The sequence below is a fragment of the Oratosquilla oratoria genome, unplaced genomic scaffold (genome assembly GCF_046742065.1).
Source record: "Oratosquilla oratoria isolate Oo_2021 unplaced genomic scaffold, ASM4674206v1 SCAFFOLD74, whole genome shotgun sequence".
NCBI classification, from domain to species: domain Eukaryota; kingdom Metazoa; phylum Arthropoda; class Malacostraca; order Stomatopoda; family Squillidae; genus Oratosquilla; species Oratosquilla oratoria.
This window is the reverse complement of record NW_027467738.1, coordinates 299,948-316,779: the sequence shown is the minus strand read 5'-3', so window position 1 is coordinate 316,779 and position 16,832 is coordinate 299,948. Positions and strand designations below refer to the sequence as shown.

At 40.5% G+C, this 16,832-nt stretch overlaps 1 protein-coding gene across 11 annotated transcripts in view; it reads left to right on the top strand.

The window, feature by feature from the left end:
• Window positions 1-16,278, top strand: part of LOC143023969 (fasciclin-3-like) — a 94,514-nt gene extending 78,236 nt beyond the window's left edge. For 8 of the 11 annotated variants that reach the window (XM_076182642.1, XM_076182641.1, XM_076182645.1 and 5 more), the window contains 2 exons: window positions 1,780-1,836; window positions 13,603-16,278. In XM_076182642.1, the coding sequence (XP_076038757.1) occupies window positions 1,780-1,836; window positions 13,603-13,737 (192 nt within the window). In that variant the 3' untranslated portion in view covers window positions 13,738-16,278. Of the gene's footprint in view, window positions 1-1,779; window positions 1,837-2,372; window positions 2,403-13,602 lie in introns of all 11 variants that reach the window. The other 3 variants (XM_076182649.1, XM_076182650.1, XM_076182647.1) reach the window with 2 other exon arrangements.
• Window positions 16,279-16,832: the final 554 nt, after the last annotated feature.

Genomic DNA, 16,832 nt, shown 5'->3' with positions numbered 1-16,832 from the left:
TATTCCACAGTTGACCAAGTTGTGAGGCTCACACAGTTTATTGAACAATCCTTTGACAGAAAACACATGACAGGTGCCATCTTTTAGGACCTCACTGTTGCTTATGACACAGTGTGGCACCAAGGTTTTCACTTGAACCTCCAGAGAATGATCACCTTCAGCCATCTTACAGACTTCATCATGGAGCTCCTATACACCAGATTGTTTGTGCTCTTCACATGCAATGGTCACTGTAGCCAACCCTACAGACTGAAGAACATCTATACCTCCAACTGTCCTTCCACCTCAGCCACACATTACCTGTACTCGTATGCTGGTAATGTTGCCCTCACTTTGTCTACAACAGATGTCAAAGAGGAGGAAGGAAAACTGCTGAAACATCATTGTTGGTACCTGAAGAACTGAAGACTGAAATTGTCTACCACCAAGACATTATCTTCACTCTTTCATTTAAGAAGCCATATGGCAAAATATCCGTTTAGGGTGTAGCTTTGCTCAGGAGCACTCCTCAATTTTGACCCACATACCATGGTGTCATACTTGACTGCAGCCTTACTTACAAAAGCCATCTGACTAAGCTGAAGAGCAAGGTTACTGCCAGAGTTAGGCTCCTAGCTAATACCAGCTAGGGTGCTTCTTTCAATGCCTTCAGAATCTCGGCATTGGCATTGCCTTTTGAGCAGCAGAATAATGTGCCCCAGTATGAATACATAATGCTCACACTGATAGACTTGTGTACCCTTCCATGATACAATGAGACTTAAATCAGGCTGCATCCACTGTACCCCACTGTGTCACTTACCATTCCTGTCTAGGATTCAACTACCATAGGCCTGTCATAATGACATCTGTAGACAGTTGTACCAAAAAGCTAGTCAGGCAAACCACCTTTTGTATGATGTACTCATTGAGAAAGAAGCTCCAGCTAAGCTTAAGTCAAGGAAACCTCTGTGCCCATTTATGGAGAGCCTGGTAGCAAAAGACTCTTTAGATCCAGTGGTACCTGAGAGGCCAAAGTTGTATATAGACACTTGGTCCATGTACAACCTTCCCAGAAAATCCTGGGTATAGCTAAAAAGGCTATACACAGATACTGGCCGTTTTGCAGCAAGCATGAAAAAATGAGGGAATCTTTGATGCGGATCTTTATCTATGTGGTCAAATACAGACCCATGAACACATGCTAAATGAGTGACCTACCTCCCCAATTGCCAATTTTGACAACTTAGGCTGTTGACATACGAAATAATAATAACCGAGACAATAATACAGCCAGGCAGTGCAGAGAGACAAAAAATCATTTTTGTATCAACCCCCAATCATGCAGCAAATTTAGAACAGCTTGACAATGGTTTGAAGTTTAAAACAGTTATTTAGTTATGACTCAGTGAAGATTGAGACCAAATTGTTGTGTTCTGTAATGCAATATTTTAGTTGGATGTAAGTACATTTTAGTTTGAAACTATATACATATATTCTACAAATGTATAAGAACTAAGAATGGCTCTATATAAATATTGGTTAAATATTGCAGGAAAATAATTTACGGGGACTGTTTCATGCTTTGGTAGGTTGCCTAGAAATCATATGGATCAATGATATTTAACACCAATGGGTAAATAATGCACATAATGATAAACAAAGAAGAAACTTATATCACCGTCTTAAATTATTCTAGATATTAATTTCCACTTGTACCTTATATATTGATTTGGACACAAGTGTTTAAGTCAGGTACATGTGGTTGGTAATATAAATAGTTGCCTGTTTTTTACAAAGCCCCTGGAAGATAAGCCGACTGAGATTGCTACTCCCACACCCGACGATAAGAAGGAGGTGTGATTAATGCACATTATCTTGTACTTCGCATTCACTATCTAATTCAACCTAAGTTTTATAATCTGTAGCTGTGTTTAGTAGTTTTTTATGTTTGTATAAATTTTTGTCAAAGAAAATGTGTATGATTTAAGTATTTTCCTCTTGTTTGTAGATTTTTCCACATGCATAGGCATAGTTTGATGTAGCCTCAGGACTAAATGGCAGCAATTAATTCCATTACTATGAAAAGCCCTTCCCCTCTCATATATAGGGGTGCCTATGTCAAAGCACACACACACACACCCAGTACACTTTCAAACCCACATAACATCCCTCCCATCTCAGGTCCTCATACACATGGACACAGACAGGACCCCCACACTCACACACACACACACACACTAGAAAACACCCTACCTAATTACCCATTCCTGTTATTGCCAATCATGGTGTGCCTGTGAGCTACTATTACTCTATTAACAGAATAAATTATTAACCTTTACAATATTTATGCTAAATTTCATGTAGTTGAGAATTATTTTTGTTTCTCCCAGGACATACATTTTAACTGGAGTCCATATACAGTCAGTATTAATCACTTCTCTATCATTAATATATTATAGAGTGACTTTGTGCTTGAAAAGTGAAACCGTCGTAGATGCTAGATAAAAGTTTACAGATCAGAATAATTTGCTATGCTTATGTTACTCATATATATAAATATACATATATATTCTTCTGTTTTGGAATTTGCTCAGTCAATTTTATGCTTTTTCTTTAAGTCACAGACATTTGAACAATATTTTTAGCTGTAGCTATTAGTGTACAAATTTTTTAGCAGGACTTGCTAAGTCATTTAGATACCACAGATCTACAAAGCACATAGAATAAACTCCTTGACAAACAGGAGACTTGTGTACAAGTTGCAGTGCATCCTTACAAAGGCATGATCAGGGCTCTGAAGCTAGTGCAATGTCGTAACATTAGTTTTATTGTGAAAAATAGTGTTGGCTGTAGTGCCAAATGTAACCGAAACCTTGCAAGTCCACAAAAGTGGGGCGACATCTTTTCACAGCCCTATTCATGACCTTCCCATTAATTTGTGTTCAGTTTGCCATTGTCCCCACTTTCTAATGCAAACACTTTGTTTTCTCTCAGACTAGTATTTGACAACCTTAAGAGGTAATTGTTCATTTGAATTGATACACCTGCACACTTATTTGTGATGTGTTGCTTTGTGCACCTCGATAGCATCTGCCAAGTGCACTACTCTGTGGCTAGTCTTTACTGCTACTACCTATATGTGTAGCACAAGTCATTGTTTTATTTTTCAACAGTTCCATGTTGAACCTGTGAGAGCATTTAACTCACGTATCATTGAGGAATTGGTACCTTACTGCCACTCACCACTCAGCAGTGCACACAAAAAATGTAATAGCAGTCCTTTATGTTGCAACACTTTGCACCGTATATAGTGTAGATGCTAGATGTGATAGTGCGTACAGTGTGGTAATGGTCATACTGCATTCCAGTCTGCACTTTGCTTTGTTAGTCAGTTATTATAATTTCTGTAGAAATGCTTGTATACTATTGAGTTGTATTTGTGGCAAAACTTTGAGTTTCACAGGAGCAGGACTACATGAAGTTTTATTGTTCATATATTCACCTCATCTGTAGACCACTGATTTTCTCTTGTGATCAGTGATCTGAAATCAAGATGTTGCTTTCCTTTTTACCAAATTTAAAAATTTATTTAGAAATCATGTTCTTTGATAAGTTTTGACAATTCTTGAAGCATAAGGAAAAGAATATTGCCAACTATAAACACAAGTTTATTCTAATCCTACAGTAGGCTTTTGGTAGAAAATAGGAAAAATACAAACAAGATATTTGTTATGTTAGTTCCTACCAAGTTGAATCTATTTGGCTATCGAGTGAGATCACTAATTTTACAATGAAAAGATCATTATGTCCTGCTCCAGAGTGGTGACCAAGTTTATGGCCTAGGTTTCTTGTAGCCATGACATCATGCCAAGTTTAAGATGTACAGATGAACTAATTATCTTGCTCATTTCATATTTCTTCATACAGATTTTCATACCTTGAACTGAAATGAGGGAATTTCCTTTTTTTTTTTTTTCCCACAGCAAGGCTGCTTCATAAATTTAGCGACCCCCACTCTCCGTCCCCCCATGCAGAAAAGGAGAAGATGGGGTAGAAATCCCTTTGGGCTGTGTCAATTTTTTTTTTCTAATACATACTGCCTCATCCCCCATCCCCCACCCACTCCCCCTCATGCATCACAGCATCATCTATACACAACCCCTCTCCATTCACCCCTATCTTCTGTGTTCTCCCGTCTTTCCTCAACAGATATTTATCTCTTTTGTAATGCCCCTTTCACCCCATCCATCCATCTCATCCTAGGACGCCCCCTCATATTGACTCCTTCCACCTCTGCCTTCCACACTTCTTTTACTAATCTTTCTTCACTCATTCTTTCCATGTGTCCAAACCATCCCATTACTCTTTCATCAATCCTATCTCCCAGTTCCCTTTCCACCCCTATTCTCCTCTTCACCTCCTCATTTCTCACTCTATCCAGCCTAGTAACCCCTATCATACTTCTCAGATATTTCATCTCAAACACATTCAAACTCCTTCTGTCTTCCTCTCTCATGTTCCATGTTTCTGCCCTGTACAATGCTGTTGGCACAATCACTCCTTCATACAGTCTCCTCTTAGCATCCATTCCCAGATGTCTATTTTTCATTACACTTTTCATTCCAAGGCATCTACTCACTTCTCTCAATCTACATTCTACTTCCACTTCCACTCCTCCCTTTCCTGCCACATTTGCACCCAAGTATCTAAAACTATCCACTTGCTCCGGTCTTTCACCCTTAATGCTCACTTCCAACCTGCTGTCATTCTCTCCCCTTGTCCATCTCATCACTTTACTTTTGCCCACATTTGGAGGGGAGTGGAATATATGGGAAATGGAATGGGTGGGAGGGGTTTCTATGCCTTTTTTATTTTTGGCTACCCTCCGTGTAGGGGGAAAAAGCCTTTGGTATATGTTTTTTTTTTTTATGGAGGGTCAGGCTTAAAGTAAATACACGACTTACAAATACCAAAGGCCTTTTGCCCCTTACAAGGGAGGTAGCAAAAAAAAAAATAAAGGCATAAAAACCACTCCCACCCATACCATCCCTAACATACTCCACTCCCCTCCACCCTCTTCCCTCCCTCTTATCTTGGCTCCTCTTGATTGATGGGTCATTTCTGCATCTCACCCACTGCCCTGGGTCAGAAGTAGTGTTGCAAGGCACAGCAAATCCACAGCAAGGTCACTTCATTAAATCAGTGCCACCCCCCCCTCCCCACACACACACACACACACACACACACTCTCTCCATCCCCTCATGCAGAAATGGAGTTGGGGAAAAATTCCTTTGAGCTACATCAATTTATTTTTCACACATATTCCCTCACTCCCCATCCTTCACCCACTGGGAGCCTCATGCATCACAGCATCACCCATACACAATGATTCTCCATTCACCTCTATCTTCTGTCCTCTCCTGTCCTTCCTCAACAGACATTCCCCTCTTTCCCAATGCCCCTTTTACCCCATCCAGCCATCTCATCCTTGGTCACCCCCCACATGTTCACTCCTTCCACCTCTGCCTTCCACACCTCTTTTACTAATCTTTCTCCCCTCATTCTTTCCATGTGTCCAAACCATCCCAATACTCTTTCATCAACCCTATTTCCCAACTCCCTTTCTACTCCAGTTCTCCTCAACTCCTCGTTTCTCACCCTGTCCAACCTAGTAACCCCTATCATACCTCTCAGGCACCTCATCTCAAACACATTCAAACTCCTCTTTTATGTTACATGTTTCTACCCCATAGTGAAATTTCATACAATCTCCTCTTAGCATCCATTCCCAAATGTCTATTTCTCATTACACTTTTTAATCCCCCAAGGCATTTACTCGCTTCTCTCATTCTACATTCTACCTCTACTTCTCCCTCTCCTACCACATTCACACCCAAGTTATAAGACTATCCACTTCCTCCAGTCTCTCTCCCCTTGTACATCTCATCACCTTACTTTTACCTACATTTATTTTCAACTTCCTTTGCATACCCTCCCAATCTCTGTCACTAACTTCCTCAATCCCTCCTCTGATCCTGCTACAAGTGCAGTGTCGTCAGCGAGCAACAACTGGCTTATATCCCACTTTTCTCCATTTTCTTTAACCACCTCCAATCCCCGACCCCCTACCCTTTCACACCACCCCATCCATGTATAAATTGAATAACCAAGCCGACATAACACATCCCTGACAAAGTCCCACCTTTATCTCAAACTCTTTATATCAAAACACTTGTAAAAACTTTTGACTGCTCTTAAAAGCTTTCCTCCCACTAAAAATTCACTTACATACATACATATACCAAGGCTTTTTCCCCCTTACAAGGGAGGTAGCCAAAAAGGAAAAGGCATAAAATCACTCCCACCCATTCCATCCCTGAATACACTCCACACCCCTCCACCCTCCCTCTCATCTTAGCACCTCCCAGATGATGGGTCATCCCTGCACCTTGTCCACTGCCCTGGGTCAGAAGCAGTGTCACAAGACACAGCACATCCACAGCAAGGCTACTTCATTAAATCGGCGACCCCCCCTCTCCGTCCCCCCATGCATAAAGGAGAAGACGGGGAGAAATCCCTTCGGGCTGCGTAAAAAAATTGTTCACACATACTACCTCACCCCCCCATCCCCCCGCCCATTCCACCTCATGCATCACAACATCATCCATATACAACCATTCTCCATTCACCCATCTTCTGTCCTCTCCCGTCCTTCCTCAACAGACATTCCCCTCTTCCCCAAAGCCCCCTTCACCCCATCCATCCACCTCATCCTAGGACGTCCCTTCATGTTTACTCCCTCCACATCTGCCTTCCATACCCCTTTTACTAGTCTTCACTCATTCTTTCCATGTGTCCAAACCATCCTAATACTCTTTCATCAACCCTATCTCCCAACCCCCTTTCCACCCCTATTCTCCTCCTCACCTCCTCATTTCTCACTCTATCCAGCCTAGTAACCCCCATCATACTTCTCAGACACCTCATCTCAAACACATTCAAACTCCTTCTCTCTTCCTCTCTTATGTTCCATGTTTCTGCCCCATACAGTGCTGTTGGCACAATCACTCCTTCATATAGTCTCCTCTTAGCATCCATTCCCAAATGTCTGTTCCTCATTACACTTTTTAATCCACCAAGGCATTTACTTGCCTCTCTCAATCTGCATTCTACCTCCACCTCCACTCCTCTTTTTCCTGCCACATTTGCACCCAAGTATCTAAAACTATCCACTTCCTCCAGTCGCTCTCCCTTAATGCTCACTTCCAGTCTACTGCCACTTTCACCCCTTGTACATCTCATCACCTTACTTTTACCCACATTTATCTTCAGCTTTCTTCTATCACAAACTCTCCCAAACTCTGTCACCAACTTCCTCAATCCCTCCTCCGATCCTGCCACAAGCGCAGTGTCGTCCACAAACAACAGCTGGCTCACCTCCCACTTTTCTCCATTTTCTTTAACCATCTCCAATCCCTGACCCACAACCCTTGCATTTACCTCTCGCACCACCCCATCCATGTATAAGTTGAACAGCCAGGACGACATAACGCATCCTTGACGAAGTCCCACCTTTACCTCGAACCACTCACTCTCTCCATTTCTAATCCTGACACATGCTCTACTACTCTCATAAAAACTCTTGACAGCTCCTAGATGCTTTCCTCCTATCCCATATATCCGCAAAACCTCCCACAATGCCTTTCTGTCTACCCTGTCGTAAGCCTTTTCCAGGTCCATAAAGGCCCAAAAAACATCCTTCCCCTTTCCTATAGCTTTCTCACATATCTGTCTTACCACAAAAATCTGATCTACGCAACCACTACCCATCCTAAATCCACACTGTTCCTCACCAATTACTCCCTCTGTTCCTCTCCTAATCCTCTCAATCAAGATCCTCCCATAAGCGTTCTCAACTACACTTAACAAGCTAATCCCTCTGAAACTACTACATTCACACTTGTCCCCTTTTCCATTGTAAAGTGGAACTATACAGGCACTCCTCCAGTCCTCCAACACTACCCTCTCTCCAGCAAACATTAAATAACCTCACCAGCCAGTCCACCATCACTGTACCTCCTTTTTTTAACATTCTGCATGGCATCGATCCAGACCAAGTGCCTTACCTGCTCTCATCATCTTAACAACTGCCTTCACTTCATCTTTCCTTATTTCTCCTCCATTTTCCTCTAAGACACCAGAATGCCATAAAACTGCCACAAGGGAAATCTCAAACCTGGCTGAGGTAGATGAAGGGAAAATATAATCTACCTAAACATATCCAAGGTTCATAATGATGACCATATAAATGATGCTCAATCAAGCTTATAGTCGGAAAAGACTTGGATCACCTGAAGTTTAAGAGATGCCACCATTGTTTATACTCGCACTACTGTGCCTCTCAATGTAAGTTGAGGGTAAAAGTTAGGAACACCCAGAGAGTTCATCAAAATGTTAGGAATTAAGAACTCCTTTGATTACTCCTCTCCATAACAAAGAAGGAAGTTTAAGTAATTGAATTCAGGTTTCATGAACCAGCTAACAAAGAAAAGAAAAGAAAAAAAGTTTAGATCTACATAGGTGGTCCAAGATGCAGTTTGGTGTAATGTCAATATGTGGGTTCCCCAGATATGAACAGTATACATGGTATTGCCTTTCCTAGATACTTCCTCTAATTAATATGACCATTCTTTAACTTTATTTGATTGTTTCTTTACCATAACGAGATAAGGAAGAAGTGATTGGATCATTACAGAGGCTTTGGTTTTGACAATGTGCCCTGACAATAAAATTTAATCCTGCAGAGCCCACTGAGCAACATAGAGGCTGATAATGTACAATTTTATTAAATTCTGATGTGGTCAAGTTGAAGAAAGACTTGTTAGCACAGGTTCCTGAGGAAGCTCAGATCATAGAATTAAATGTACAGTCGAACCTCAAAAGCCCGGACCCCGAATGACCAGACCCTTGTATGACCGGTTGAAATGAACAAAGGGCGGACTTTTCAAGCAAAGTTCCCTATTTGTCTGGAAGGTGGCAGCGACGGCCATACACGTGTACTCAAACCCGGCCCAGTCAAGCCGCCGCCAGGGCTGCCATTTCGTAGAATTCTGTACCAAAACGTAGTAAAATAGCGGCATGTGGCAACTGCACAAGGACATGAGGAAATTTTTTCTACATAGCACGCCGTTAAAAACATGAAAAAACTCAAACTTTTGTTTAAAAATCATAGAACTAGTTATCAAATAATAAATGGTACATCAAAATATGACTTTTATTGGTAATTGTGTTACTTATAAAATATTATACCCCAAAAGATACGTTTTTACCGTGTAGAAAAAAATTCTACGTTAAAGTTTCAGCTTTCTTTTAGCGATGATAATATAAGAAAAAAAAATTATATCCTACTGAATATGTTAGGGCATGGGGGCCTTATATACATTCAAGAATAAAAAAACTAGAACCACCATTTTGTCAAAGTTTGACAAGTACATCTTGCTATGAAAGTCTGCACATGGCCGAGAAAAATGTATGCCCCGGTATGGCAACACTCCCATTCTACATGGCAGTATACAAAATGCGGCATCCCTGGCCACCACCACTGTCCTGCGTGCATACCTTCTGATATTTACAGTGTACGTAATAAAAAATACAGTACAGGCGTCCCTCAAATAACACTGATTCGAATAACACGGATTCAATCATACGCGGATTTTATTTCAAAACCATCTCAAATGCAGAGAACCGTTTTAAAATTCGTGCCGAGTCGGGCACGCATACGCACACACGCGGCAACATTGCAAACATTTGTGGTGACTGCTTTCTATTTTACCATATACAGTCGGTCCTCATATAACGCGGTCATTATGTACACTGGGAACTGCTCAAACAAGGGTGCGGGGGGCGAGGGGATAGCCGTGGGTGGCTGCCTGCGGTCATGTGTCAACTTCCGGGTACTGATGCAGGAGAGAGGGAGGGGAGGAGAGGGTGGGTAGGGGGCTAGCCAACAAGCTTTAGCTTTTCGCTTCCACCACCTGCGCCGTGCTATCGTGAAATTTTACCGCCCTAACCTGTTGAAGTGTAAAGTTTCTTTCGTTTGGAACACAACTAATAAGTCTGATAATGACTGCGCTTGTCGTGACTTAATTTCTCTTATGAGGTTCTTGTTGTTACTGGCAGTGGTGGTTTGGGAGATAAAAGCAGACATATACACGCTTACACATGTGGCACAGTTGGTAGAGCGCTGAACTGGAAAGTAGAAGTGCTCCCAGTACCCAGTTCGAATCCTGCCCAGGGCTGAAATTATTTCGGTATCGCTGTGCCTCGGGTCGTTACTCTGACTCTCGTGGGCGGGGAGTTGGGGGTGTGTGTGTGTGTGCAAGGTCATAGCATTACCCATAGATCGGACCTACAAGCTCTGAGCTCTCTTCCAGGAGGGAAATAGCTGTCGATCACGAGTCCAACACGTGATCCAAAGACCAAGTGAATACATGTAGACACGTGTTAGACAACCAGTGTATGTTGTGAATGCGCATGCGTGTACACACAAATACGAACACAGACACATGCACGTACATGCTTACTTGTACATGTGAACACAGACACATACACGCATGCACACACACACACACACACACACAAATACGCCACATACACACACATATACATATGCCACATACATACATACATATACCAAGGCTTTTTTCCCCCTTACCAGGGGGGTAGCCAAAAAGGACAAGGCACAAAAACATTCCCACCCATTTCATCCCCGAAAACACTCCACACCCCTCCACCCTCCCTCCCATCTTAGCACCTCCTAGATGACGGGTCATCCCTGCACCCTGTCTACTGCCCTGGGTCAGAAGCAGTGTCGCAGGACACAGCACATCCACAGCAAGGCCGCTTCATTAAATCAGCGACCCCCCCTCTCCGCCACATACACACACATATACAGTGCATATGCCACATACACACACACACGTCTATACCCCACATACACACACATATGTATATACACCACATACACATATACGCCACATACACACACATGTAAATACGCACAAACACATACATACGCCACAAACGCCACATACATACACACACACACACGCATGCACGCACACACACGTACACATACACATACATACGGTTCTCGGTATTTAATATGGAAAGTCAGCATACGCGGATTTGGTCATACGCGGTAATTTCAGGAACCTAACCCCCGCGTTATTTGAGGGACTCCTGTACAGTACACTGTATATACAGTACATTTACATGCCTGTATTACAGTTATTATTACAGAATTATTAGTATTACAGCATTATTATTACAGTATTGTTATTATTACGTGTTTTTATGCCATATCATGCATTACCTATACGTATACCACTATGAAAATCTACAGGTGTTAGGGCGATATTTTTGATGACTGGACGTTTGACATGACCGGACCACCCTTCCCCCCAATTAGTCCGGGCTTTCGAGGTTCGACTGTAATCAACTGGAGAGCAAACTCTCATTGAGACATGGACCATTATTCTGATGAATATGCCTTGCACAGATTTTAGCTATTTTATTTGTATTTCTCCTCGTCTTCTCTTTTTCTGCTCGTGGGGACAGAGAGTGGGGGTTGCCTATTAGTGAAGCAGCCTTGCTTTGGGTGTACTGTGTCTTACTGCATTGCTTTTGACCCAGGGCAGTGAACAGGATACAGGAATGACCTGTCATCCATGAAAAACTAAGATAAGAGGGAGGAAAGGGTGGTGGAGGGGAGTGGAATGGGTGGGAGTAGGTATGTGCCTTTGACTTGGCTACCTCCCATATATGGGGGAAAAAAGCTCTTGGTGTATAAATAGGTTTTAGCCCCTTGATTATAGTGTCCTCTCTTCCTTGGGAAAAAAAAAAGTTAAATCTGTAAATGATGCCATCGTAGTGAGGGAAGGTGGTTATGAAATCAACAGAACAACCTGTGCTCCCCAGCTTCTCCATAGCCATTTGTGGTTACTGACAAATTACCTCATAGTGGACCTTGAGGCCTAATCAAATATTACTTTTCTCTATCTATTTCTATATACCAAGGGCTTCTTCCCCCTTATAAGGAAGGTAGCTAAGTCAAGGCACACACCCACTTCCACCCATTCCACTGCCATCCACCACCCTTGTTTCCCTCTTATTTTGGTTCCTAGTGGATGGAGAGTCATCTCTGTCTCCTGTCCAGTGTCTGGGTGAGAAGCAATGCATCAAGACAGCACATCCACATTAGGACTGCTTCACTTATACAGCAACCCCCCTCCCTGTCCCCTCATGAGATCATTAGAGAAGACAGGGAGAAATCACTTCAGGTCACATCAAAATATCATCCACACACAACCATCCTTCACTTACCCCCATTCCCCCCCACACTCCATCCACCCATCTCATCTTCAGTCATCCCCTGAAGTTCACTCCATCCACCTCTACTTTCCACACCTCTTTTGCATATCTTTCTTCACTCATTCTTTCCACATGTCCAAATCATTCCAGTAATCTTTCATCAGCTGTATCTGCCAACTCCCTTTCGAGCCCCACTCTCTCTTCACTCCTCGTTCCTCACTATCCAACCCTGTAACCCCTACCATACTTCTCAGACACCATATCAAATATGTTTAAACTTCTCCTTTCTACCTCTCTTAAATATTCTACTGTAATTGTAACATACATCCTGTCTACCAAATCCATCCGCCAGTTTTTTGGGAGACATACATATACCAACAGCTCTTTCTCCCTTACAAAAGAGGTAGCCAAAGTCAAAGGCATAAATCCACTCCTACCCATTTCATCCCCACATACTCCACTCCCATTCACCACCCCTCCCTCCCTCTTTTCTTGGCTCCTGGATGATGGGTCATCCCTGCATCTTGCTCACTGCCCTGGGTCAGAAGCATTGTAGCAATACAGCACATCCACAGCAAGGCCACTTCATTTAATCAGCGGCCCCCCTCTCTGTCCCATCATGCGGAAAAAGAAAAGATAAGTGGGGGGGGAGATCCCTTCAGGCTGCAACAAAATATCATTCACACAAACTCCCTCACCCATTCCCTTCCATGCATCACAGCATCATCCATATATAATTTTGCAATAATGTAACAAACAGAAAAACGAAATTAGCAAGATATGTAAGCAAAATTAATGTATAGAATTGCCAGTCACCTCATTATGTCTACAAGTAGCTTGGGCCATTAACATAGTGATCACTCTTTGTATAGTACAATAAACTTGTTCATGTAGAACTACAATGAAAATATGTTCTACATTTAGTCTTAGATTAGTGTTTAGTGTCATAAAGGAAAATGGTAAAAGGTTAGTACTCATAGCAGTTAAATTACATATTGAGAAAAACAACTGTCAACAGATTTTGATAAGATGCACTGAAATGTTTATTGAAGTTGCAATTTGATATCCTAAAGTAATTTTATACCATCTATTTGGTTTCAAGGAAATATTCTTTTTTTATTTTCTTGTTTATTTATTTATTTATTTTTTGTCTTAAATTTTTTTTATTAACTGCATCACAGGTTCTGATTTACCTAACTGGATATTGGAGTTAAAATGTATATATTATTAATGTGACAACATTCCAGGTTGTGTATGCGGAGTTGGACCTAGCAAAGGGAGATGGCGACCAGAAGAACCAAGTGAAAGCAGAGGACAAGACTGAATATGCACAAATTGTAGGAACTGTCACAGATAACAAGGAGGAGGAAAAGAAGGAATAAGAAGAAACCAAAGAAGCAAGTCAATTTTCATACAGGAATGTTCTTCTCTATAGAAGAAAGGTCTTATAATTAATAGGAAAAAATCAAGAGACATGCAGAACAAAAGAATTTGAAATATATCTTTCTTTCTCCACATCCAGCACATTTCGTATCAGTATCAAGGTAGCCTTTTTGTTTTCCTTACAGAAGTAATGGAAGATATTTGCCTTCTTATGATAGTAAAGATATGAATTATAGTACCATAGTACCACCAATAATAACTCCCTCTCCCTTCAACTCCCAGTTTGGAATGGTTGGTTCAGGTTATGACTTACAAGTCTCATACAAGTCTAGATCAGATCCCGCCAACCATGTTGAACATGGCAAGGTTATTGGGTTAGGGAGGGGTTTATTTGAGGTCAAGAAAAAGCACCTTTGCATCTTTTGCAATATGAGGGAAAAGAGTCAGGTCATACACTGACTGTGGGATGTAAATATTTAGATGGGAAAGAAAAATAGCAGGTTCTCATAAACTAAGTATATTAATGATGTGAAAAAGTAAGAAGACATAGTATAAAATTTTTAGTAATTTAAGGTCAAACTCAATGTAAGGATAGTCAAGTGTAGCATTTTAATTAGGGCATCAATATTTGATATCCTACAATAAAGATAATGGTTTATAAAAGGAAAATAAATACAAGTATTGACTGAAAATAGTGGCAAATATCAAGTTTGTTCTTGTCAATTTGAGAAATATTAAGGAAAAGAAGCGGCTTCTACACCAGAAATTTATGAATAATGTGGACTATATATAGAAACACTGGGCATATATCATTTTAGAAGTTTAGACCATAAGCACACACTCATACACATGCACACATGTACACTCAACGGACAAGGTACAACCACCTTCTTGGCCTTCTTTACCAAGATGGAGTAAACCCAACATGATAGGATTAGGGTACATATACCATGCAGATTCACACCTGTCCCCATTTTTTTCTTGGGGGTTGGGGACAACAAGAAATACAGATATATATAAATATACATGTAAAGCCTTGATTCCACTACACCTTTATATGAATGTTGATAAGAGATACATTGTCTCTTCATCCTGAACTCGGTGGCTTCCTTCAAATGTCACATGTGTCTTACTTCAACGTCATGTGTTTTAAACTTTGTGTGGTAATGGCTGTATTATTTCAGGCACCCCAAGTTTTAGGTATAAGATGTATTTTATCTGCAAGTGATGTTAAACAAGTTTGATTACATCTCTATGTTTTATCAAGTGTGATGTTTCATTCATGTATATAGATAGCTGGAATCCATATCATGCAGTTTATGTGAGTCAGTGTTTGTCTGTTGGCAGGCCTGTTTTAAGACATGACAGTGTAAACATAAAACATTTTTTAGCCATTAAACTTTTAATTAGCATGACTGAATTTCATGGGATGCCATGCCTCTAAATTGCACTACATAGCTGCAAATGATTATTAATTGGACTTTTTTTTTAAGATAATACAAAAGAAAAAAAATCACACCTGCAATGAAATGGGAGATGAGATAATGAATTACTCCAGAAAAATTAAATTATATTATTCCATTTCAAAGCAGAACTGATTATCTAGTTTAAGCTGCTGCCAGCTTTGCTCACTTATTGAAAGGTACTCTGTGCAATATGCCCTTGCCAGATCTCATGCTGCATCTTGATAAGCCACTGCAAGGTGCACTGGACCAATGATTTTTTATTTTATTTTATTTTTATTTGTTTGTTTTTTTCTCTCTCTTTCTCTCTCACTCTTAAGGCTTACTTTCAGTTTTTATTTATTTTTATTTTCTATATTTTTCCAGCTTACATTTGGCAGGATCATGCTTAATGCTTAACACAGGTAAAATTTTACTCCAACTTTAGCAGTATCAAGTGTACTGGACAACATTTACTCAACTCGACATTTACTCTTTTGTATCATCATTGTCAGTACATGACAATGGTCAATGTACCTTTGTGTTACGAAACTGGGGTTTAAGTTAAGTAACCTGGACAGTACGATTTTTAGAGATGGCAGCAATTTATAAATACTTCCCATAATATATATATACACACATGGCAGTAATTTATAAATACTTCCCGTAATATATATATACACACACATTATCTCCTTTAGTCATATTGTGTACGTACATGGATAAACTATTATCCACTGGATAGGAAATAACGTGCTGAAGAGTACTATGAAAATAGGGTTACTTCATATATCTTATTTATTTTTGCAATGAAAGAGATAAACAATTCAAAATTTATACCTCTACACTTATAACAAATACTTCCATTCTTCCTACATACACTCATGCTTGCAATGCTTTGCTTGTTAATTCCATGTTTGTCTTGTCAGTGTCATGTATTTTGATATGTCACTCACTGCCACTTTGCCTATGGTAAGTGTAGCTAGGTTATTAAGTGTATTTGTATATATATGAATCAGTGTGTATATGCTGAGAGTTCACTACTGTAATTTTGTAATATGCTTTGTCAAATCTTGAATACAAATTCATTGAAATGGACATGTGTTTTATTTATGCTTTTTCATCCTGTTCCCCTTGCAATGGTTGTTCTTAATAGGGGGAACAAGCCCCACAGGGGGCCATTTTGATTTTTAAGGTGGGTAATTTCAGAATGAGTTATTAACAGTGAATTTTTTCTGAGTCTAGGTATGTGCAAGTTAACACATGATGTATATAAAGTATGCATACATAAAGTTTATTGTGTGTATTTATCTAGTATTTACCTAGTTGTATTTTACAGGAAGAGAGCTATGCTCGTAGTGACCCGCTTTTGTATATTTCAGTAGCCAGTTTGATCTTAAATTCTTGTATAGTTTTTGCACTCACTGTTTCTTCATTCAGTTTGTTCCAAATATCTATTACTCTGTGTGGGAAGCTATTCTTTTTCAGATCTCTTCTGTAACTATCCTTTTTACATACATATACCAAGGCTTTTTCCCCCTTTCAAGGGAGGTAACCAAAAAGAATAAGGCATAAAATCATTCCCACCCATTCCATCCCTGCACCCTCCCTCTTATCTTAGCACCTCCTTGATGACAGGTCATCCCTGCACC